Source organism: Ailuropoda melanoleuca, chromosome 15, assembly GCF_002007445.2.
Source record: "Ailuropoda melanoleuca isolate Jingjing chromosome 15, ASM200744v2, whole genome shotgun sequence".
In the NCBI taxonomy this organism is placed as follows: domain Eukaryota; kingdom Metazoa; phylum Chordata; class Mammalia; order Carnivora; family Ursidae; genus Ailuropoda; species Ailuropoda melanoleuca.
In genome coordinates, this window is record NC_048232.1 from 53576473 (window position 1) to 53602708 (window position 26236).

The 26236-nt window shown below is 41.4% G+C and overlaps 2 protein-coding genes across 2 annotated transcripts; both read left to right on the forward strand.

Moving 5' to 3' along the window:
* The first annotated feature begins 14033 nt into the window (after nt 1-14033).
* On the forward strand, nt 14034-15892 carry MYF6 (myogenic factor 6). Its single transcript, XM_002916777.4, has 3 exons — nt 14034-14618; nt 14902-14992; nt 15194-15892. The coding sequence occupies exons 1-3, from the start codon at nt 14100-14102 to the stop codon at nt 15310-15312; spliced, it is 729 nt and encodes a 242-aa protein (XP_002916823.1). The 5' UTR covers nt 14034-14099; the 3' UTR covers nt 15313-15892.
* A 7251-nt stretch (nt 15893-23143) lies between these two features.
* Nucleotides 23144-25464, forward strand: MYF5 (myogenic factor 5). Its single transcript, XM_002916776.3, has 3 exons — nt 23144-23781; nt 24463-24538; nt 24948-25464. Exons 1-3 carry the CDS (start codon nt 23281-23283, stop codon nt 25136-25138), a joined length of 768 nt encoding a protein of 255 aa, XP_002916822.1. The 5' UTR covers nt 23144-23280; the 3' UTR covers nt 25139-25464.
* The last annotated feature ends 772 nt before the right edge of the window (nt 25465-26236 follow it).

The window sequence follows — 26236 nt, forward strand, 5'->3', positions numbered from 1 at the left end:
CCAGGGACATTTACAATACATTCCTTCAATACTTCTGGGTCAGCATCAATAGAACTTTGCTTCAAATGTGCTACAGATCTTGTTTCCTGGTCCTAAAAGTCAAGATTCTGTCTTATTTACCAGATACACCAGTTCTAGGTTTTGTTTTTTTTTATTTTCTCAGCTGATATTTATTTGATTTTCTTACTACAAAAGTAGAGAATACTTATTAAAGAATTTTTTAACGACAGAAAAATCTTTTTAAAAATGTATATCAATAAAAATTCCAGTACCTAAGTGTAACTATCTTTTTTCCCTAAGTGTAGCTATTATTAACAATTTGGAGTAGTGCTTTACATTTCTATATTTTTTTTTTCTTCTGGTCGTGGTCACAGAGAGAAATGCATCAAGATTTTACAAAAATGCTTAATAAGGTAATTGGGATATTTACGGCATTGGCTTGAAGTATGGCTGTTTTGCTTTTAACGTTCGGGCTTGAATTATATGCAATTTACAAAAAAATATTTAAAATGAATCTACCCACAGATGTGCTGAAGTCAGTCCATTGAAAGGCAAGGCTGGTTCTACCAAGTTTTCCATGATTATGGGGTTTTTTCTAAAATATTTTTTAAAATATGTGTTTGTTACATTAAACTCAATTTTTTAGAAATGTCCTTTTTTGCATCCTGAATACAATCAAACTATACTAAACAGGAATTTATTGTCTAATTTTTAAATGACATTTCATATAATCTAGCAAAGTCGACATTATTGTAATATGGAATAATTTGTACTTCAGCTCTCATACTTTTCATAATGTAACAAAGTAGGTGATTATATACCAAGAAGAATGTCATTGTGTCAACTTTTAAAGGAAAAAAATCAAAATTTAAGAGATGTTTATGCAAATTTAATTCCAATAAAGAATTCTTTATAAAAATGATACCTGGGGACAAGTGATTCATTCTAGCACTTTTTGCTACATGTTTGCTTTTGCTTTAAATGTACAAGGTAAAGGTTTGGATGTGATATTAACTCTTAGGGATATTGTGAAAAAATAGTTAGTAGACCTAAATAATTTTTATTAAATCATAATTTGAAACATCTCACGGTAGGTATGCGATAAATATTGGCATTTATCATGTCTTTATTATCATATGGAATTTGGGTTTCTCAGTGATTGAATTATGGTTTTATTTCTTCTTGACATTGTAGTCTAGAATCCATGTTTTAAAGTAGGACTTTACTGAAGAAAAGGAACTGTGTTACATAAAGTTACCAATGCTATTCATAATTTAAGTGCTATTTATTTTTACCTAATGTAAAATCATTTAACTATATGTAATTTGGGGGAGATTTGGGAAGTAAATATCCAAGATCTAGTCTTCTTTGACGTAAAAAAAAAAATTATACTGGAGATTTCATTGATCCTTCCTTTCCCTTGGTAAATTAAAATTAGAGATGGGTTTTTAATTAGTTACTAGCTTTAATTTGTCTAACAACGGTATCTATCAATTACTAGGCATCTAATAAGTGTTGGTCATTGTGTTAGGTCAGGGGTTCTCAACCTTGACTGTGCATTAAAATCACCTGGTGTTTTCCCAACTTTGCAGATGATCTAATGTCCAGCCAAGATGAAAAAGCACTGTGCTAGACACATTGAATTCCAGCAACAACTCTATTAGCATTTACAGAAATATTCTACTTCAGTTGAGCTTCAGTGGGTCATGGGAATCCAAATTTTAACAAGCTCTCTTAGGGATTCTGATGCAATTGATACCAAGACCGCTTCTTAAAATAAACCTTGAGGCCTGGTTATTTCAATAAGTGACTTATATAATCTACTGTCTACATTTCAAAGACCCTTTATAATGGGGCTACCCGGTATGTAACATTAAAGAAACCTTTTTTATTTTTTTTAAGATTATTTATTTTTTTTTATTTATTTGCCGGAGAGAGAGAGTGAGCACAAGCAGGGGGAGCGGCAGGCAGAGGGAGAGGGAGAAGCAGGGTCCCTACTGAGCAGGGAGCCTGACATGGGGTTGGATCCCAGGACCCTGGAATCATGACCTGAGCCGAAGGCAGATGCTTAACCAACTGAGCCACCCAGGCATCCCCTAAAGATATCTTTTTTTAAAATGAAGATTTACTGGATTAAAAAATGTTTTACAAAATTAAGTTCTCTTAAGGTAAATGAAAACACAACTTTATTACTATAAAGCCAAGACTTAATAAAGAAGAAAGTTAAAAGATACAAAGAGGGGAGTTAAGGGTTACAGTTTTCCATGCTGAGTTCCATGCTGTTGTAACCACCTTCAGGTACCCAGGAAACTGAACCACTAGGGTTCAGGAGATGAATAGATAGCAACACTGGTCAGCTTCTGGAGAGTTTCCCAGGAGTGGCTGGGTATAAGGTAAACACATATCCTGAGGCTCTCACTCTAACGGGGCCAGGTAGGTGAAATAGTGACTCTTTGCTGACATAGAAGCCAGGAACATCAAGGGTGGCGAGGTACTCGGGAGCTGGGTGACCACGAACAAGCAACCCACCAATACTTTTTAAATGAACAGCCAATAAACAGTCATAGTCTCTTATAAACATAGCATGAGTGCCTGAATCACTGATGATTTCACAGGTCCTGCCCCAGAGAGTAGGTCATATGAACAAATAAGCATTCGAGGGCAATGGAATGAGTGCTTGGTTCTGAATAATTATAGAAGCAGATATTGCATTCAATATGAGATATGCGGAAAGAGACAGTTGTGAAAAATGGGCATAGCTGGCTGATCCAGACTCTACAAATAGAGTCCTTGTGAGTTCCTCACAGCCATCAACTTTGAGGCAGGAACATACAAGACAGAGAAGTGCTTCCAAGTTTCCTGTGACTGCGTTTTTTCACCAAATTTTATGCCCAAGGAAGCATACCATAAAAAAATGTGCTTTACCCTAAAGCCTTTTGTGTTTAGCCAGTAATGCTAAGCATTTAAAATAATTCCAAATATGCCTTGATTTTCAGAACATTGGATTTTTAAAAGAGTTGATTTTGATAGAAGTCTAGTTGTCAGTTCCAAACTTGGAAAGATTTCACAACCCTACTCTTCCTCTTCTTTATCTTCCCGCCCCTCTCTTTTCTTCCCTGCCTCTTCCTCTCTCTCTCCCTTCCTCTCTTTCTGTTATTTGCCTTTTCTCTAGATAGACTATTAAAGCCCCAGAGCCCCAGAAAAGTCGTGCTGCCCACTTCTAAAGGTAGTGCTAAATTACTGCGCCTTCAGGAAATCTCACACTAATCTTATAAGATCTTGTAAGATTGTGCTTCATTTTTTCCTGTGGCTGAGGTTATTGCTAAGATAATGTATTTATAAAACTCTTTAAGTAACACACCACTGCCAAAAATAGTATTATAGTATTAGCATATGTCCAAAAGCTGATTTTAATCATTACTTTAATCTTCAAAAGATAACTTACTCCATTGAGAAGACTGGGATTTTCTTCAAAGTCGGAAAAAAAAAAATAACCTTTTGGTGAATTGAAATGGATAAGATTAAAGAAAAAAAATATATGCTATGGGAGTTTTAGAAAGCTATATAAAATACCAAATCCTCAAAGAAGTAAAAATAAAGTTGGAAACATAAGAAGTCTAGCTATCTTAGAATCATACATAGAACATGAATGAATTAATATTTTGAAATTACTTAGCTCTTAAGAAAAGGACCATATGTTCTTAGCGCTATTACATTATATAACATAATACAAAAGTCTGAATGACTAAACCACACCGATCTGAAAAAAATGGTAAAAGAATATAAAAACAATCAAATACCACTTATTACACTCTTATTAGTTTTAAGCATAGCAGCCACACACACACACACACACACACACACACAAACTGCTACCTTTTGGCAACTTCAAATACAAACATTTCTGAGAACAGCGCAACAGATTGGTAAAGAGCAAAGCAACCCTTGATTCTTGCATTCTTTCTTCATGATGTGATGTTTCTCACTAACCGCAAACAAAAACTGACACACCAGTAAAGAGCTTGTTGTGCCGTGGAAAAGACATACCGCTGTGCACGGTCCAACTTCATCTTACTACAAAACAAATGTTACACTCAACTTCAGCCATGCCTTTTATTATTCATTTTTATACCCTTTAATCCTCAAAGAGCTGGAGTTGCCCAATAGTGAGTAAAAATTAGCCAAGTTGACCATATTCCACAAAGAGATACAATAATCATTCTCTGTTCCCTAGGATCTGTTCGTGCTCCCAGTCGTGACGGTGAAGGCACCACACTCACATAGTGGGCGCATACACACCTCTCAATTGGAGGGGGGAAAAATATTTTCTGTAAGCAGTTTATAACTCGGAATGTATTGGATCCACTCCGGTCAGGTGTGTGGAAGGATGCAAGTCAGGAAAGGAAGTATTGGCACAAATTTACTGCCACCAATTACTGAACCTCAGACAGTAAGTCTTGGTAGAGAGAACGAATTGATTTTTCTCTCTCCGTTGTCAAAGAGGTCAAGCTAAAGTGTCCCTCTATGAGAGTGGGTAATGGAACAAGTGGCAAACTGCACTAATGACTCGGTGACATTCTTGAGGGTTCTGGGGTTATATTGTCTTCTGGATACAAACAGAAGGTCCAACAAAAAGCCGTAGCAGAAGAGCTGGTAAAACCTTAAATTGTTGCAACAGCTGAGTGAAGAGAATAGTTCTATTGAAAGGAAATTAATGAACAAGTGTCAAAATGGACAGTTGGTGTCAATTCCTAGAAGATTTGGAAGTGAGAAGTGGAGTTGAGGAAACCATGTTAATAGAGCCCTTGTTTGTATGAAAAGAAAATCGAACTTTAGCAAATATCCATCATAGGAGTCATGCTTGTCACAGTCCGCATTAGTCTGCACTGAGCAGAAGAGAACGTTTTATTACGGGCTATGTGGGCGCCTTATTTTTTTTTGATCTCCAGCAGCATATGATCATCTGTTTTCTTGGAAACAAATTTAGAAAGAAACTCTACCCTCAGCGATGTAATTCTTGGACCAAATGTGTCCATTATTTTTGAGAGAGAAAAAGACTCTTTCAAGCCCAAACTATCTTATTTCCAAGTGAGTTTTTTAAATATTTGGAATTAAAATATTTTAAGTTTTAGCTTTTTTCAGGAGCAACCCCACTCAAAACTAAATTTTCTCTGTTCTGTCAATAAATGAATGGTAATAAAAATAAACGTTTTTCCTGATTATTAAACCTGACTAAAAGCATAATTAATAAATAGAAAATTTGAAGTATGTTCCCTCTCTATTTTGGGAGGACATTATATTAAAAGGATTTCTTAATAAAGGTTTTCTTTATAAATGGCTTATGTGAAATAGTCTCTTAAACTTTAATGTGATTCGCATTGATAAACCAAATGTACCAAAACAAGCCTGTGAAGGCAGATATTATACAAATGTTTCTAAGTTTAATATAAAATTTTGCACAGAGTAAAGCCTTATTAAGGAAGGGGTAGAAAAAGAGAATAAGAATAAAGGGAAATTTAAAAACATTTTATGTGGGAGTTTATGGAAACTCTGAAGTTTTTGCTTAATATTTCTATAAATCTAAAAGTCTGTTAATTTAGAAAATTGAAAGGATATATTTTAAAAAGGGAAAAACCATCTTGAAAATTTTAATATATAATAAATATGGAATCAGAAGTGGTTAGACAAACTTAGATCTATTGTTAAATAGTTAATCATATCAATGTTTGTAACTGATTCGAGATCTAGAAATTTAAGAAGTATGGTAGTAAGTGATAGACTCTTTCCAGCAGGTACACAAACCACATGGGGAATATAGGATTTGGTGTGGGACTGTGCATAGATAAAATAGCAACTTCCAAAAAGAAGCAAAGAACAAGGAATGGACAGAGACAAATGGAAATGAGATGATACTATTAAACTTTTATAAAAACCAATTCCTACTAAAGAATTAAAATAAGTTAGATAAACAATGAAAAATCATGAAGCAACAGCAATTCTAGTTGAGAGCACATGCGTAATTATTGTGAAAGCAGATATAATATACATTTGCTATTGTTTCAGAACATTCAATCCTACCATAGAGTATAAGAGGAGGAAGAAGAAGAATAGATGAAATTAAATATAAAAGCAAATGGCTTGGAAAACAAATTAAACATAGATCAAGCAGGGGTAGCCTATGCTTGTCAACATAGGAAGGGATGGTGGGCCAGTTAAGCATTAACAACCAAATATGCCTGAGACATCAAGTATTCAGGAGGCCTTACATTGAGCATTCATTCGGGGAATCCAGTCTGGCCCCTACAGACCAAAGCCACGGCTGCTCAGCAGATCATAGGTGAGCTACAGCTTTTGACTAGGTCCAAGGAGCAACCATGTCTTGGTTCCAGGCACCTTCCATTTGCTGCAATCTCTTGCTTTCCCTCAATTATAGTCTTTTTAAATACTGTAAGTGGGCAGACTGAAGGAGGAGAAAGGCAGGACACAGCACGGTGTAATATAAGACTTGGATAGTATGGTCTTTCCACCTTACTTTTACCCCATCCTGAGTGTGCAAAACTACTCCATCTTTTTCCCTGTGCTTCTTACTGTATATTTTTAAATAATGAAATAAACACTGGGCATTTTAATTTGAGCATCAGGTATTTGACCCCAGCGACAGGCTGTCTGTACATGGCAGTGTACATGGAAAATACAATTGCATCATTATTTCCCAATGGGACAGAACACAGATCCAAGTCTCAGTCATCAACTATCAACACTGCTTCTTTGGGTCACTCTACTAGAAAAAAGGTTACCCTGAAGGCTGCCAAAGAAACACTCAAAGGTCCTCTAAGTTAGTTTGCTCATAGATTTTTTTTTTTTCCACTGAGGATTATTCTTCTATAGGTCACTGTAAGGAGGCTCTAATAAGGACTTCTTTTTGATTATGTAAATGACTGTATAAGAACCAGGACTGGTTTATAAGCATGTGATCTTGAGCAAGTAGATTAATTTCTCTTTGCTTTGCTTTCTCCCTCTTTAAAATGAAGATAATCTATGACATGCTTGCTAAAACATTGTGAAGATGTAATGAGATCGTTCATTTAAAGCACTTCAACACACAGCCTGCCACTTTTTTTTTCAGAGTTGGATAATGGCTATGACTTTACAAAATAAAATGTAAAACTACACTCTAATTTTAGAGTCTACCCTCTCAAAGTACAAATTCTTGAACATTATATTGTCAAACAGCTTAAATCTCATGGTAGTTTATACTTAAACACAAAAAAATGAAAAGTTAATTTACTTGGCTTAATAAAACGGGTATATTTTTACTGTAAAATTACATAGCAAAGTCTTTTCCAATCACAACATCTAGCCTAGATCATGAAATCAAGGAAGATAAAATTTAACATACTTTTTATGTGACTAGCGACACATTGAACATGTCATTTCTATATTTAAAAAGCTCCAGATAATATAAAATTTAAACACATTCTAATTTTGGGGGTGCTTATATCACTATCCTAAAAACTAACGTGTTTTAACGGAAACAAAAATGTCTGAGCTTCTCAAAAAGTATGAAATGTGTGTGTGTGGCTGATTAAACAACTTTTTTTTTCTAAACCGGTAGAAAAACTTTATGGAATAAGATGTGTTTGTACAGTGGTGACTATTTGTCACGGGAGGCTCTGACATTGGCATTAAAGCACCAACTATTTTGGACAATATGTCATAACCAGCCAGTTGGAGGACAGTAACAAAATACTTGGCGAACCATTCTACACTAGAGACATCTGTTTAGCTTAGCAAAGCTAGTAACACCAGACCCTACTATAATTTGGATCATCGAAATAGCACAATTCATTTAGTTTTTAAAAGGTGTAAACAATGCTGAAAAATTACTCCATGTCTCTTAGACATTTTAATCAGTAGTTGTATTTAGTGTCATGAAAAGGTCATGTAATATTTTAAGTTCAAAAGGTAGCATATACATAATACTGTATTAGATTTATATTTTAAAAATAAGAATACAACATTTACATTATGTAATATTACATTACATGACAATTTCGGACTTATAGAAAACAAAAAAAAGCAGAGTGTGACTTATTAAGGTGATATGTAGTTGGATGACTTTCTTTTCTTCAATCAAAAGTTAAATAATATAATACTGATATGTATTGAGTTTTACTATGTGCCAGACACTGTATATTACGTGTTTCATTGACATTGTTTTAATCTTTAAAACAACCTTAAATAAGGTGATATTATTTCCGCTTTATGGACTAGTTAATTGAGACTTAGAGAAGTTATATAATTGGCTCAAGGTCAAATATTAGCAAGTGGCAGAGCTGGGCCTAGAACTTGAATCTAAAGACAAACCCTGTATTTGTAATCACTGTAATTTTTTTAAAGGAAAGAAGTCTACTTTATCTATCCTGTACTCTGTGTTGTCTTATTTATGAATAGATATTAGTAGGCATCTATTGTCTTTTTCTAGGATGTATGGTGACCAACTCGTTCTGATTTGCATGGGATTTTCCCAGTGTTAGCGCTGAAAGTCAGGGCCCTCGGGTTCCCATCCTAAGCAAACCTACACCAGTTGGTGACCAAGTCAGTGACCCACCAGGAAGCATTATTTAACCCGGAAAGATTCTAACAGTTCCCGAATTTTGCTCCCAAATTTGTAAATCTGAATGAAAGGTAATGGAGGGTACAAAATTATGAAGAAAACTTCATTTTTGTAAACACCAAGGAATGAGTGTTTCGCAGGTAGAGGAGCGTTGATTGCCTCTTTCCCTGGAAATTACGGCCTAGAAAACAAGAAATGAGCAGTAGGCTCCTTCCGTATCTTTTGCGCTCAGTGCGTGAACTGAACATAGGTTTTGGTGGAAGTTGTGTTCTACTCCCAAATGGAAGGGAATCAGGGCCTGACCAGAGCAAAGAGCAATGTATTTGTTAGAAGATCTGAATAGCAGCCTGTCCGGTTCCCCCTTTGCTTGTCTTAGACCCGTGCCTTAGCTGTTTTGAAAAGGCAGCCAGACCTCCCCAGCAGGCCTCAAAACCAGTCCTCCCTAGGCCAGGTCCCGCCGCGTTTCCCGTCGCCTCTCACTGCCGTCCCCTGGAGACTGCGCAGGACCTGCCTTTGAAAGCTTCCCTGTTCCTCCATCCGGGCCCCTCCCCCGTGCTCTCCGAAGTGACGCGACTGTTCTGGCAGTCCAAGCGCAGAACTATCTTTAGCACGGTGTGGGGGACTCTGGGCACAAACTGTCTGCAGATGAGCGAGATTACAGGTGCTGGGGTTCGTGTTACTCACTGAGCTGCCACAAGTTTAAAGCACTGATGTGCCTCTTCTGAATTTTCCCTTTCGGTCAGCGGGCCTTTCCTTCGATTCTCTAGGCCTCTCAGGGGCCTTGCTAGTTGACTCTTCCTCCAGGGCAGGCTGGACCAGGTTCGGTTCATCCTGCATCTCTCCTTTCCCGCCCCCCTCCTTTCTTCTGTCGTTTTTTTCCCTCTTGTTTCTCTCTTCACTGCCGCTTCTGTCTGGATCTCCATCCCGCTTTCTCAGCTACAAGTGAAACGGCTTTCTTTGAACCCAACTAGGCAACAATATAGCCAAATTCCTTGGATATGACCCACAGAAATCTCTTCACCAGTTTCTGACAAACCGACCCTGTGACCATGTCTTCCTTGAGCTTCCTCCTCCTGTCTCCACTATCGGAACCCACCGGTTTGCTAAAAATCTTCAGCATGCTCCCTGGAAATACCAACCCCACATTCAGGGACTTCCATCCCCAAACCATCCTTCCTCAAGCTTCCCGTTCATGATAGACTCATCATTGTATGCTAGCTTCGAACCACACTCTTTCCTCCAAAGTTCCTTGTTCTGTTACTCATTTGTGTGATTTTTTAAATTAGCGTCTATCCCCCAGGAAACCAGAGATTTGTTGAGGGCCTAAATACATGAAACACTGTTATTGGAGTCACTAGGCTCAATATTTTCACTTCCACTATACCATTAACATCAATCAATCCCTAAATTCATCTTAAATACCTGTCTCATCAAATCTAGGTATTTCCATTCATTCACTCTGGCTATTTCAATCAGAGGCCTTATGAACTGAGTAGGGGAAGGGGGGGAAATAACATTTGTTGAGTGCACATTCCTTATCATGGACTCAACAATTAATTATTGCATTTTAGGCGAAGGATGTGCCTGTGATGGATGTGTTATGTATGCCAACCGATCTCTTATAAAACTGAGGCTCGGAATATATAATGAAGAATGGGTAGATGGGCGCCGGGGTGGCTCAGTCGGTTAAGCGTCTGCCTCCCACTCAGGTCCTGATCCCAGGGTCCTGCTCAGTGGGGAGTCTGTTTCTCCCTCTTCCTCTGCCACTACCCCCACCCCCAGCTCGTGCTCTCTCTCTCTAATAAATAAAATAAAATAAAATATAAAATAAAATAGACTTAAAAAGAATGGCTAGATCTTGGATTCTGTCTCACTCCAAAGTTGTTTTGACACAGCTTACATCACCTTCCCAAAGGCTCATAGCTGCAATCCACCAATGACTGAGTAGCGATAATCCTTTCCCTCCCACTCCTTTCACAGAGAAGAACTGGATATAGTCAAGCTTTTGTGGAGATGATGGGAAGAAAATGCATTTGCAAATAGCTAAGCATGAAGAAAGAACAAGGTGGTAAACTGTTTGAAAACTCTCAATTTTATCACTAACGTAGTTTCAGATGTTGTTATGAATGAACTCTAGGCTCCTGAAGTGAATAATTGTTCCTTAATACTATTATTCTCTCATTGCTATTAATTCATCCATAATTTTTAAAAATGCACTATTTAAAGTTCAGAGGATTTCAGTTCACACAAACCTGTCTGGACCACTTGTCAAGGTCTGTGTCTCCCAAGTTCTGCTGAGAAATAATGTGATTGCAATTACAGGCATCTCATATTCTGTAAACAGTTGGAGTTCCAAAAGCTCACCAGTTAGTTGTTTGGAATCGCTGCGTATTTTCCCATTACCTAATCTGGTAATGGGTGGTTGTTTCCCAAGCTGCCATTTCCTTCTTCTCTCCTCCCACCTCTACCCCAGCTCCCAAAACAACAACAAAAGAAGGAAAAGCCTGTTTCAACCAAGGTGAACACCACCACTAAATTTTATTGGCCCGAGTTCTAGAGAATGTTGGGAAAGGGGCTTTATAATTTAATAAGGAACAACAATTCTGTAGTAAAGTTTGAACTCACATAAAGAAATGCCACCCCTGTCTGGGAGGTTAATATTGACCAGCATCTCAAAGCTTTTTCCAATTTCTAGAATCTTCTCCTTCTACATTTTTAACTCGCTGTTCCTCCAATGACAACACTTGAAGGAGGGAAAAATAAAAAAGGAAAGGGCTCATTTTCCCATTCTTTAACAGGTTCAGGATGTGCAGACTCTCCCACATCTATCTGCTAGCTCTTAAAATCAATGGGGAGTCTAACAATGGTACCACCTTAATGTTACTTCTATTATCCGAGCAACAAAATTCCTTAGAAGTGCTATTTTTCTTACCTCATTTTGTGTCTACACCTAATTCCATTAGTGAAAGTACTTTTACAGAATACGCAACATTTTCGAAATGATGGCACAATTTTAAAAATTTTAAAAACTTCATCACTACCTTTGAGAGTATGACGTCTTTTGTCATTATATTAACTTTATGGATTAAAAAAATGAGAATTTGAGATATTGGAGTTGACGGAGTCTTCACAAGCTAAAATGACTGTAACCTAAGCCTTCCGCACCCCAAATTGAGAGATATTTCTCACATTTTTTTTTATCTCTTCGTCATTTTCACTCACCCTTCTAGATTCAAACTCCATGAGAAAAGGGATCATTTCTTACTGTTTTATCCTCATCTCCCAGGATACTATCTGGTACCCACTTAGTAGGTACCCCCAAAATGCCAAATAAATGTATTTCAGTTATTATTATCTTAATTATCCTAGAAATAATGTGATATACCTTTACTGATTAAAAATGACTTTTCAGATTGTCTTCCCATTATAAGATGCATCATGCGGGGTAGTTAAGAGCACAGGATAATTTTCCATAATGGATGTTAGAGTATACCGTGAGTTGCTGGAGCCTCCAATCTGCTGTCTTAACTGCTGATATCAGCAACCTGCCCTGGCAGAAATAGGAGAAAATGTCACAAAAGAGGTAATGGCTTCTTATTATTCTTCCCTGTGTTGCCTACTTTTCCAAAAACATAAAAATGGTTCTCAAACTTGATAGGAAATTATTCAGCTGCACAATAACAAAAACATAAAAACAGCCCAAAATGTCAGAACATAACACCCGAAGCCTGTGGCACAGTAGGAAAAGACTATGAAGAATCATCTTCTGAAATAAGTGACTTGGCTCAAAAATGTAGCTAGTTCCTACATGGACCATTGATCCCTTGTACTGTCTTCATCTAAAAACTGAAGTCATAGTGAACACAGCTTATAATCATCCCTACTCGGGGATAGAATAGGAAGACCTTGTGTTTCCATCTACTTTTTCAGGCACTGACTATCGAGGCCAAAACCAAGGTTGACTGTCATCCCGAAGGCCATTTATAGGTGCAGGGTGACCTTCCAGAGCTCTGGAAGGAACAAGGAAAGGAAAGAAAAGAGAAAGGAAAAGAAAAGAATGCGATAATAAGAGGGGAAAAAAGCCTTCTGCAATAGCTGTGCCTTATTTCCTTCATACGAGACGGTCTTAGCCCTGTGCACAGCCTCATGCTTCGGACGCTACTGCTCTTCAAGCAGCTGCTGGAAGGCTCTGTGCTTCACCTGCACGGCACCATTCGAGTCAACCCTCGATCAAATTCTAGAAGACGACTGCTATTATCTTGGAGAAATCCAGAGCTAGAACTTGTCTATGTACACAGAAATAGAAATGAACTCAGCTAGGACTTGAGGGGAGTTCCTCCGAATCTAGAGACGCTGTCCTCATCCTTACTGCGTTCCCGACCGCCATGCTGTGTGTATTGGACCATGGCAGGCTGCAATTAAAACTTGTATTCCTTGCTTGTGCCTTGGTTGCCACCTTTCTCATCTGAATCCTATGACACAACTTATTTGGAGTCGGTGGATCTCAAGAACGCAAACAAACAAGCCGTGAGCACAGTGTGCAGGGCAGGAGCCACAACGGAGGCACCTCGGGGAAGGGGGGCTGCAGAGAATTCTGAACTCTCCAGTAGCAATGGTGTGAGTCTTGTTTCCACTAAAACTGTTTTTAAAGAGAAGTGATTACATGTATTGCAACCCCATCCTCTGCCCCAGCCCTTACCTCATTGGTACGACTGCTCCGCCATGGAGGGGTACAGAATTCAGATCTTGGTTGCCACCCCCCAAAAATAAGACAGCCGAGGAAGGAATCTGAGCACCCTCCAGCCAGCCCTCCAGCTCCCAAATCATCTTCCAGCCTTAGCAAAAGAGAGGAAAGAGATTTACCTGCTGCTATTGAGGCTGAAGCCTGAAAGTCATGTATTACCTTTGAAGGACTGTAATGGTTTTAATCACGGGAATAGCATCTTTTTGACAGGCAGGACAGAGAAAAGAGCTGAACCACTCTGCAAATATTAACCAGGCTATTTTGGAGCAATGGCTATTGCCTCTGAAATCTTTCATCATAGGTCTATACTTAGAATTCAGATGAGCCTGGGGGAGGGGAACGGAGCGATGTAAATCCCCAGTTGTTTTGAAGTTGTCCCGTAAACAGGTTAGCATCTAAACTGTCTTAAATGGAAGCAGTCAAGGCTTCATTTAAATTGTAGGATTCTCTCCGAGTGTTTTGTTTTAACCTGTTCTGCATACAGATTGTCCCATCGTCCTGGAGGTGACACTTCTCAGTTTTCTTTCAAACCAGATATTCTGGAGAGCACTGGCTGTGATCACATTGGGAGACTGATCCTCCGTGAGAGCTAAAAGTTGGATTGAGTTTCAGGAGCTACTATATATAAAGCTGGGGCGACTTATGTCACCGCACTAATTAAATGCCATCTGGGTGGTTCCTCCGGGTTTTTGAGCCCATCACCCAGTTCAGCCCGAGTCAGAGGCCAAGGAGGAGAACATGATGATGGACCTTTTTGAAACTGGCTCCTATTTCTTCTACTTGGACGGGGAAAATGTTACTCTGCAGCCATTAGAAGTGGCAGAGGGCTCCCCTTTGTACCCAGGGAGTGATGGTACCTTGTCCCCCTGCCAGGACCAAATGCCCCCTGAAGCTGGGAGTGACAGCAGTGGAGAGGAGCACGTCCTGGCGCCCCCGGGCCTGCAACCCCCCCACTGCCCCGGCCAATGTCTGATCTGGGCTTGCAAGACCTGCAAGAGAAAATCTGCCCCCACTGACCGGCGGAAAGCTGCCACCCTGCGCGAGAGGAGGCGACTAAAGAAAATCAACGAGGCCTTCGAGGCACTGAAGCGGCGGACTGTGGCCAACCCCAACCAGAGGCTGCCCAAGGTGGAGATTCTGCGGAGTGCCATCAGCTACATTGAGCGGCTGCAGGACCTGCTCCATCAGCTGGATCAGCAGGAAAAAATGCAGGAGCTAGGGGTGGACCCCTTCAGCTACAGACCCAAGCAAGAGAATGTAAGCCCAGACGCTGCCCGGGCAGGGGAATGTGCAGGCTGATTAGACGCTTTCCTTGGGCCCTTAACCTCCAGCTGCTCGGGCTTCCTTCCCCTTCCTCGCCCACCCCTCCCGCTCCCTCTCCAGTGAACCCCCAGTGACCCGTGAACTCGGGGTGCCTGCAATAGGCAGGAAATTCGTCCCCGGCCTAAGGAAGTAGGGGAGACACCCCCACAGAGCCTCCCCACTCCCTCCCCGGAACGACGTTTCTTTCCTAATCTTCTGCGGCCTTGGTTTTCCGCAGCTTGAGGGTGCGGATTTCCTGCGCACCTGCAGCTCCCAGTGGCCAAGTGTTTCGGATCATTCCAGGGGCCTCGTGATAACTGCCAAGGAAGGTAAAGTAAAAGAAAGGGCACTGGGCTGTGCTGGAGACTATCCCGGGAGGAGGCCTGGGATGAAGGGGTGGAAAGGGCTCGGAGCCACGGCGGGGACGGGGTCCTCCCGCGCTGCCTAAGCGGCCTCGCGCGGGGCCCGCGGTTGCTTCGGTCTTCCTTCCTAGGGGCTGCTGTACTTGGGTGTTTTCTTTTTCTGCTCAGGAGGGGCAAGCATTGATTCGTCAGCCTCGAGTAGCCTTCGATGCCTTTCTTCCATCGTGGACAGTATTTCCTCAGAGGAACGCAAACTGCCCTGCGTGGAGGAGGCGGTGGAGAAGTAACTGGCAGCCGGAGGTTGGGATGTTCTCCACGCAGCAGGAAGACCCCACCCTCCCTCCTTCGCCTAATCCTTCAGCCTGGGTCGCATTACATTAATATTTAGGAACCCAGACCCAGGGGTTTATGAAAGGGAAGGAGACCTGTTCACAAAAAAACTTCTCAGAAACTGTTGTGCACGCTCAGCTGAAAGAGCCTTTCGGCTTTGGGCTTTTACTTTTGGAACCGCGAGTGGCTTAGGTCTAGCAGCCTTACTTTGTGTTTGTGTGGTTAGTTGTGTAACCTCTTTCTTTTATTCCGGTGACCCTTTTGTGCCATGTTCAAAAGAAGTTCATTCCTGTCTGAAGCGAAGTGGGAACGTTGCATCTAAATGTTAGTGGTATTGAATGTATTTTTGTAAATAATCTTAGTACTTTCATTTTTTTATGTAAACCTAAGAAATATATTTTAAATGTGGAGTGACGGATTGCGTATATAATGTGCGGGGATCCTGATATCGTAATATTAAAAAATAAGTTTCTTTATGAACAAAGTTGGTCCTAATTTGATTCAGCTGAAAAGTATGGGAGCAGGTGCACATAAATAAAGAGGCGGCGTATTTTAGACGCCACACAAGCCCATTTATTTGGGTGTGTTCTTTAAGGCTGGTTTAAAGGGAAGAAAATGGGTTGTTTTCCTATGTCTGAATTAAACTGTTCACTTTTCTATCTCATACAGACCTCACACTTGTGGTTAAAAGAGGAATATCCAGAAGGAATCTGCCCTTTTCCCTTTTATCAGCATCTTTTTTATGTTTTAACCACCCTATACCTGGAGCCCTGGATGAGATTTACTTCCCCAGAATTAACAACTGAATTTTCAATCCAGTAAAATCTCATTGTTGCAAGAAATAGCCACACAAAAACTTGTGTTTGCCTAAAAAGCTCTTCAGCTAATTTAGCCCAAATTACTTTCCCTGTTTGACTTTTCAGGCCCAGCCCTTCAAGAAGAAGCCTCCACGCGGAGGACCCAGGGTCTGCACTGGCCTCCCAGCCAGGTCTCTGGCCCCTCCCTAGTTTTCTTGAACTAGACTGGTTAGAAGACTGGAATATCCTCCAGGCTTCGTGTGGCTGGGGTTTGTTTTGCAAATAGAAAGATAAAAGAAGGGAACAATTTGTCTCTGGGGGGGGGGGTTGCTTCAAGACAGGGAAGAGTTAAATGGCTGAGGGCAAAAGACAACAACAACACACATGAAACCTCTTAGCTGGACCAAATAGCGAAGCCCCCAGAGAGGCTTGAAGCCCCAGGAGCTCCTCACTGCCAGGATTTTACAACGTGTGCCAGGTTTGTTTATCCTGTAACTTCAGGAAGAAACGACCACCAAGAATCGCAGTGGGAAGTGAAGCGCAGGAGAGGGCCAGCCAGTTCTTTGGAATTGCTACTTCTCACTTACGTTCTGTAAACGGCACCTTCACGCCAACACCCCTCCCCACTCTTGGCTTCTTCCTTCCCTCTTTTACCCCCCGGCTGGTCCTCAGTTCACAAATGTGAAAATCAAACTGAATTCAGTATTTCCCAGCCCAACCTTGCTTCCTAACACTCCAGTCAGGACCTTTCTGTCGCACACCACAGAAGTTCAAGATACAGTCACAGACAGCGCCCCCTGCAGGCATGGAGCAGTATCATGCCCTTTCTCTACCTCTAAGGGCCTCTTTCTGAGGGGAATAGTTACTCTGTCATCAGAGCACCTGAGTTTCTCCTAGAATGCTAAGAAAGTGCAGAAAGCTTCATAGAAAAAACCGACATTGACATATAATCTCTCCTAGAGGTTTGAGAAAAGCTGGCGGGAGTGTTAGTGGCTGCAAACTGCCGAGTTGCTGTGGGCACTGCTTGCCTAGATTGAATCCGGGTTGCTTCTGTGTAGCCTTGGGCTATCCCAGCTCCTCTCTTCTTCCAGGTTTCCTCCTTTATAAAATAAAGACGACAACAATAACGGTGCTTAACTGGGGGGGGGCGGTGAAGATTTCAGTGAGGTAAAACACATAAAGGGTTTAGCCAAAGCAGAGCACCAAACAAATACTAAATGTCAGCTCTCTTTATTTTTCATTAATAAATCTACATTGGCCATCAAAAGACTTCTCTCCCACCAAAAGCCACAGTTCCTTCAAATACTGTTGGCGACCTTGCAGGCCCTATTTGGGGAAAGTATTAGTAACAATGAAATCAGTAGCAATATGAATGACTCATTCTTAGCATTTTACATATTCACTCATAATCCTACAACTACTTGTGTGAGAGAAACTTGTTACTTCTTTTGAGAAGAGGTTTCTTTGGAACAAAGAGTTTCTTGCATTTCTAAGCATAGAGCCAGGGCTTGGAGCCAGTAAATACCAGTGGCTTCCAGCCCATTGGAATCGCCCTGCACCCTGAAGGAGAAGCCTTGGCAAATAAGAAAGAACATTTATGGTCTACAACAGTTTGGCTCTCTTTAGCAATTATTTTCCAAATGTTCTTTCTCAAGAGTGATTAGCTAGCGAACTCCAAATCAAGGTAGTAATTTAATTAAAGATAAACTGTAGATCATTTCAAATTATCCAATCAGAACACGTATATGTCTATGAATATGGGTGATGTGTATATCCATTCATCATGCTTATTATGTATCTATAATTTTTTTCTTGAAAATCAATATTTTCCCTAAAATATGTCTATACTATATATGCACTCTATGTATACACATTACATATTATATAGATCATATATATAAAATATAAGTATATATATGTGCCGCAAATTTACGCCACAACTGAAATCAAATCTCGTAATTAACCAGGTGAATTCATTTACTTTATGATTGCACGTATATTCATAATAAGATCTGTGTTATAAACTGTTCAGCAGCAGAGTGCTTTTTATCAATTCATGGGCTTTATTTGCTTGATGGATTTTATGCAGTCTTTGCAAACCAAATCTTCTCTATCTCTTCTAGCTAGGTAACTTGAGAAATTGTTTGGAGTAAGTTTGCCTATAGAGGTCTCTTCGTTAAATAGAGCAAATATTTCCCAAAGATTTCATGTGACCTCCACTGCTATAGATGACATATTAGGCTTTCCAATGAAATCGTTGGTGTGTTTGCAATTAAAATGTTTTTATTTGATATTAATGATGATAATCTTTACTAAGGCCAAAGCCAAAACAAACAGGGCCATGGAAGCAGAAAATCAAGATATAATAACTTGGTAAAGATAAGCAATTTGGGATTTAAACTGAGCCTCTTTCCAGAGGTAGGCATAAAGTTATCAAATATTTTTAAAATGAGTTATTTTTTATGTTACTATACAGATAATTTATGAAATGTCAAATGCCAGCTTTTTCAAACTTTCATCATCACACCTGAATCATCAAATTCCAACCCTGAACGTAATGGAAATTCACTTATGTCTAATGGACATAATCAAACTCCTTCATATGTAGGGGGGGATGGGAGCATGGTGCTGAAATTCAGTGTTCTCAACTACTGTTGAGAATGCCAGAGAAGTCTTGGGTTGCTAAACTGAACTCTATCCTAAGACATTTTTGACTCTGAGTTAGAATATAACCTTTTGTGCTTTTCTCTTAGTAAGCAATCTTTTATATCGTTTATGTATCTCAAAATTCTCCTCCCAGAGCACCCTACCTAGAAGAAAACATTTTAAAAATATTAAAGTTTAAATTTTGAATATCTCATTTCCTACTCTAATGCATTAGTAAATTAGCAATAACATGGTGCTTCCTCAAAGAGCAAGCCATCAAGACATTTCCCCAACAGGCCCCTTAAACTCAAAAGCAGTGTTACAAAAGATGACCCTCAGTCCTAGAGGTTTCATTCTGAAAAAGTTTTTTGCAAGCCGAGTTCAGAGTCAGCTTGGCTTCTCAGTTCAGAATGGCTATGCCATGTGCTGAAACAAAGATAATGCTGCAAGAACTGGCTCCTTTCTCTACTCTCAAGGCTGCTCAAAGTCCCTCCATAGGCCTTTGATCTCTCCTGGGAGTCTTCGAATTCAAGCAGAGGCCAATGTCTTCCTCAGCTGTCTTCTCCACAAATTCTTCCAGCAGCTTTGGCAGGTACTAATGTGTTTACTTAGGTGTGCCTGGTTCCCAGAGCTAGTAGCAGTTTGAAATTGTTTAGCACATTGTGAAGTTATACATGATAAGCAAAAATCTCTAGAACAGCTCCTTTTGTCCAGGACTTGATAGGGGTCTCAGATAGAGGCAGAAGTGAATTGAAATGGACTCATCTTTCTATGTATATTTGGTTTCTCCCACTGAGAGAAGCATAGAAAATTTGGAATAATGCAGAATTCCTAGGGTAGGCAAAATTTACTAGGAAAGGAAGCTCTGGGCATCATTTCGCTGGTGGGGTCTGTCCATCAACACTAGGATTGTTGCCATAATACTTAAACTAAAATAGGTTCTCAGGAAAAAAAAAAAAAAGGTTGGTGATTACTTAAAGGTCTATGCAGTTAAAGCCTGCTGAGTCTAAATTGTAAGAAAATCAAATTTATTTATTTTCCTTCAGAATGTTAAGTGAAAAAAATGTTTTTAATGATATACTTCATGAGAACCTTGGGTGGCATTCATTTATAACACCATGCATGGCTTAACTGTCTTCCCTTCATCTGTCTACTGTAAGGCTTTCCTAGTCGTTAGTGTTGGAATGTCATTTCTAACAACGTGGCTGCATATTAAATATATGGGAATATGCAGGTAAGAAATCCACTTCTCTGAAGAAAGAGTGAAAAACTATTTTTATTCTTTTCTATGAGGAACAAAAGTCAGTCTAGTCTGATTTTGAGTAAGAGCAGATCTCCCTCTCTCTTTTTTAGTGATTTTCAACTTTTTTCATACTGCTTTGTTCAATTTCCCCACTCAAAAAAATTATTTTTCTCTGTATCGCTCACCCAGTTTCTCATTTTCTCCTACACAGTTTCCCTTCGGAGAAGAGCAACAGAAGCTCTCCTGAGCACCGGCTTCCTTTTTTCTTTGTATCCTGTCTCCCGCTTTTTGTTTGTTTTCTCTCTCTCCTCTCTCTCCCCTCTCGCCACTGACAGCGGTTTAAAAGTTTTGTCTCGTTTTTTACTTTGGTGTTCTGAGATCCTATTTTCAGCGCTTGAGTCCCAAGGGTCCTCAACCCCGGACCTCGTTTCCCCCAAGCAAGTCCCATTAAGCCGCCGCCGGGCGCTTGTGTTTTCGCGGCTTCTTTAGTTCCACTCGCCCGCGGCACTCGGGTAAATTTGTTTTGAGATCACCTTACCAAAGACAGCCCTCACCTCTGAGAACTACCGTTCCTGCCAGAGCCTCCTGAGTGACAGCATCTTCCCAGGCCCTGAGCGGAGGGAACCGGTCCCGCACCCAACTTCGGCGACTTTCTGCGCCGCAGCGCTAAGCACGCGCACTGAGCCGCAATTGACCAGGAAGAAAACAAACACAGTTCACCTCCAGGAGCGCGGGCTCTAAGGAACAGGATGCCAGTTCCAGTCCTGCGGGACCTGGGGCAAATTACCTACCCCCTGAGCTCCGGTTACCGTCTTTTAAAAATGGATCTAATAAATAGTTCCCACAGAGTCGTCGAGAGTAGTAAATGAATGAACGCATGGACGGGGTTGAGAACAGTGCTTGGCAAATAGAAAAGTCTTCATAATTGTTTACTACAAATATCCCGCACTGAGGGATTGGGGACAGAGCACATGAGGTGCCTGGTGTAAAGAAATCAGCTGAAAGGCGAGGGTAACGTATCTTCCACTTAAACTTTCAGGGGCAAGTTGATTGGTGCCCAAATCATAAATCTGCGCGGCACGTCTGTACTGCATAGTCAGAGAAAGTGGGGGTATTGCTGCTGGCCAGAATCCGTGTGACTTGGCTGAGAATTCCCGGGTGAGATTGTCTCCCCACTCTTGTATTTCAGAGGTAGCAATGTGTATGCACTCTAGTGTTTCTACCCGTGTGGATGGAGTCTTCCATTCCGAAGGGTCCTTTAGGAACGTGACTCTTTTATCTAGCGTAGCCCTTGGTACCCTATTCATTTCAAAGGCATCCACTTGTTAATAGTCCTAAATAAGGTGCGGATGGATTTCCCACTGGCCAGAAAATTAAGCAGCGCATTGGTGTGAAGGGGAGCTTGATTTTCAAGGGCGCGTGTGGTGTGTGTGTGTGTGTGTGGTGGTGGTGTCTTTGTCTTAGGGATACATGAACGTGGGAAAGGGGGCAGAGCCTAGCACGTAGTACCTAACCTTAGTGACTGACACTCTACCACCCGTGTTTTTCCGGACCTTCACTTTGGAGAGCGGATCTCACCTTGAAAAAGTTAGAACTTCTCTGATCCCTGCAGATTTGGGATCAGCCAGCCAGGGTTGCTTGAGGAAAATAATTTTAGGAATAAGTAATAGAAGAAAGCGCTCCCTTCCCCCACTCTGGAGCCACAACACTTACTGGACTGGATGACTGAAGATGGTGATGAAAACACTCCCTCCCATTTTAATCGGACCACAAACCCTGTCCAAACCTCCAGACTACTTAAGTCTGTGTGCCTAGACCTTAAGTAATGGTTTTTCCTGTACATAAACAGCACCGTCCCCTCCCATTCCCACCCCAAGAGATCTGGAAGTGGCTTAAGGGTGGAGGAGCACTGGCAGAAGCCTACGAATAGATTCATTCTTACATAAACGGCAGTCCTCCCTTCCCTCCTTGTACCCACCGAAGTCCCAGAGACCGTGCTACGATTACTTTTCTGGCAGGCTTTTGTCGCCAAAGTGTGTGAAGGTACTCAAGGTTTGAGTTGGAAATTTTACACGAGCCGAGAAGGATTGCTGTGCCGGCAGCTGGCATGCATCTGTAACGGTGTTAGTTCGCCTGAAAGCAGAAAATTAGCGACCCCAAAGCCCAGCTTGGCTGTTTAGTCTGTCGAAATGGCAGGGCGGAGCAGAAAGAGGAGAAAGGAAACTCGCCCCTGGAAAGAGAGGTCGCTGTCTAAAACTCAGTTGCTTTGAATACAAATCACAAAGGTGCAGTCAGTACTGATCTGCGGCCCGGCTCGGGGTCTAGCTAGGGGCCTGGTACAAAGGAGGAGGCGCTCACTAAAGGTGTGCGGAAGGGGGAAGGAAGGATGTTCGCGGTCACCGGGCCCTTGAGCCCACCTTCTTTTACATGAGCAGACACGTAAAGAGAACTCGGAGAGAGCCCTCTCTTGGAAAAAAAGAACCTCCTTGCCCACCCTCCAATAACAGAGCCTAAAGTGACATTCTGAGCAGAGCAAAATAGATTTTTAAAAATCTGAACTCACTCCATGATTGAAAATGTCACTTCAAAGTTTTTAGCAACTGTTATTTGATCCACTGACTGAAAAAATTCCTGAGATAATTAAAGTTAGTGTAGAAGGGAAACAAACACCTAAAAACAAGGTAATTCCTCATGTCCAAGATTGGGAAGGCAGGTCGACTTCTGGTGTCAGCTTATAGCAGGGTGTTTTACTTATTAATACTTTTTAATGTATGAGCAATTCCAAAAAGTTGGATGGACTTCGTTCCTTTGTCTCTACCACTCTTTAAGTGATCCCTTGGTTTAGGTAATCTAGAGAGTGCAAGTGAGCGGGTTGGGGAATGATCCCCCCGCCCCAGCAGAAATGCAGTAAAACCATTAGCGTCAAAAGGGGCTGTAAACAGCAAATTGTCTCTAGAGGAAAGGCGGAGGTTTGCCCAGACAGCCCCTGCGGGGGTTGTGGTGGGATATGCTAATAGTGCCTGGCCACTGGGGCCGGCCTCCCTCCCCTAAGAATATATAAAGAGCCCCAACCCCAGCACACCCGACCCAGGCCGCCAGGCGTTTGCCCTTGTTAATTACCGGAGAAACCGACCAGGGAGCTCCGCCCGGGATTTGCTGGCCCGCAGCGGCGCTAGGCTCCGGTGTCTCCCCTTATCTCTCGCTGCGGTCCAGGTGCACCACTTGCTTCACCGCCAAGGATGGAAATGATGGACGGCTGCCAGTTCTCGCCTTCTGAGTACTTCTATGACGGCACCTGCATCCCGTCCCCGGAGGGCGAGTTCGGGGATGAGTTTGAGCTGAGAGAGGCTGCCTTCAGGGCGCACAAACCAGAGCTGCAAGGCTCAGACGAGGACGAGCACGTGCGAGCACCTACAGGCCACCACCAGGCTGGCCACTGTCTCATGTGGGCTTGTAAAGCATGCAAGAGAAAGTCTACTACCATGGATCGGCGGAAGGCGGCCACCATGCGCGAGAGGAGACGCCTAAAGAAGGTCAACCAGGCTTTTGAGACGCTCAAGAGGTGCACCACGACCAACCCCAACCAAAGGCTGCCCAAGGTGGAGATCCTCAGGAACGCCATCCGCTACATCGAGAGCCTGCAGGAGCTGCTGAGGGAGCAGGTGGAGAACTACTACAACCTACCGGGACAGAGCTGCTCTGAGCCCACCAGCCCCACTTCCAATTGCTCCGACGGCATGGTAAGAGCCCTGGTCACCCCGATCTTTTCCAAAAATTCTTACATTTCCTTTAAACCAGGTGTGGCAACCAAATAGTGGTTATTGGTGGATAGTGGGGGGGGAAGCTAGAAGAGAGGTGGCACATTTAGAAAGATGCCAGGGAACAGCTGGTGAACAGTTTAGTTTGACTTCCTCCCAGGTTCCAGGTGAACCTTGTAGGGGAGGGTCGTCATGTGACACAGGTGGCTGCAATTGATCAATAACATGTTTTCTCCACATGGCCCCGTCCCTGCTCTGCTGAGGCCTGGCTGGAGAGAGATGTTGATGCATTCTTTTCAGAGGGCGTTTGCTCCAATGCTGCCAGGTTTTAATGTGTTTTTGCCCTGGGAAAGTATTCTCTCCCTGAATTAGTGTGGCTTCCTTCTACTCCAATCCATTTTGCATGGTTAACCCAACGCACATTGCTGCTGAATTCCACCCCCGCCCTCTTCCCTTTGCCACTGCTCTCCTCTTCTTCAAGCACAGAGATTGACCTCGGTGCCCTTACAATTTGGTGAGGGCCAACCCTTCCTAAATGGAGGCAATGAAGGTGATTGAGAGTGGTCAACGTACAGAGCTAGTGGTCAAGCACAGCCTCACCGGAGGTCAAAGCATCTTTTGCCAAGACCTGAAAACGAACTTCCTTTGTGTCTTGTGTTGTAGCCTGAATGTAACAGTCCTGTCTGGTCCAGAAAGAGCGGCAGTTTTGACAGCATCTACTGCCCTGATGTACCAAATGGTAAGAATTGATGACTTCAGAGTAGTTTAAAAATCAGTTTAACTTCACGATTCAGCCTGTCAAAGCAGTGTTTGATTTTCCGGGCTGTACTGGGGAAGGGAATGGAAGGGAGGATTGTTATGGGGAGGTTTTGGTGCAGCAAAATATACATACATCTTTCGTTCAAAATCCCCCTAACGGCTGCACACATATGCACATTTGCTTGAAATTTTACTAGGGGGCTTCTCCACGCCCTGTGTTCACCCCCATGAATTGCTAGATATTTGTTGCAAATTTCTACATCAAGCTTTCAGTGACCACCTGAACTCTGGGTGTCAAAGGTGCTGACCTATGGTTTAAGGGGCCACATAAGCAAGTCTCTCTATTTGGGGTTGGGTTTTTTTTAATGGTTTTCTCCTTGTATTCTTAGTATACGGCACAGATAAAAGCTCCTTATCCAGCTTGGATTGTTTATCCAGCATAGTGGATCGAATCACCAACTCAGAGCAACCTGGATTGCCTCTCCAGGACCCGGCCTCTCTCTCCCCAGTTGCCAGCATGGATTCACAGCCTGCAACGCCAGGGCCCTCTAATTCCAGGCTCATCTATCATGTGTTATGAACTGAAAATCTAGTCTAGATGAGTTCTACGGGGAGAGCCTATTACACAGGAGGAAGGAAGCCCCAAAAGTTCAAAAGCAAGACAACTTGTATATAAAGATTTCCTTTCAGTTGTAAATTTGTAAATATTATCTTGCCACTTTATACGAAAGTGTATTTAACTAAAAGGTCACCATCGCAATTAATACTTTATTTCTTTTCTCCTCCTCCTCTTCCTCCTCCTCCTTCTTTACCTCCTCATTCGCTTTAGATATATAGTTCTAATAATATTCTTTCTGATAGGGGGCAATTCATTGAAGGTAGCTTATTGCAATGCTTAACTTATATTTTTTTTAATAAATATTGCTTATCAAAATATTATGTCTGATGCTAGATCTTTATTTTTTTCTTTAAAACATTAGAACAGCTGGAAATCAGTTACAGGAAACCTTAAATCTATTTAACTTTTGTTTTTCTATTAACTCTTTGGTGTTATTGTAATAAGTAAAAACATAACAGTACTGCCTAATGGTATATATTTTGGTCTTTTCTTACAAGGAGTGCATCTTTTTAATATAAGCACAAAATAGTACTTTGTGGATAATTTCAAGATATAAGAAGTTTTGGAAATTCCACCATAAATAAAATTGTTTAGATGAAGAAATATTTTGGCTCATGTTTTTGTTTTGTTTTGTTTTTAAAGAACACCCCTAATGGAATTGGAGGTCACTGGCACGAAATTTTTAACATGGGGCTGAAAATAACAAAATAGTTGGCTTTGTGGATACATTCGGACGTTTACCATCTCACAGACACACTTTAGGTTCTGTTGATGTCACAAATGAAGAGAACATTTCTATTTTAATCAGCTTTCAAGGGAGCCTGCTAAATACAATTTTTCCCTTCTCTTAGTACAGTGCTCTATAATGTCAAATTATGTGTGTGTGGAGGGAAAGTAGAAGTTATTCAGGAGAAGACTACATGTTTCAATGAAAAGAAAATGCAACATTACATCATTTTAATACCTACAGGACATTAGAAATCATGAATTAGAGCATATTTACTTGATCTACTTGCCTGAAAAGATCTTGATATATTAATGTTAATATTGTCAATAAAA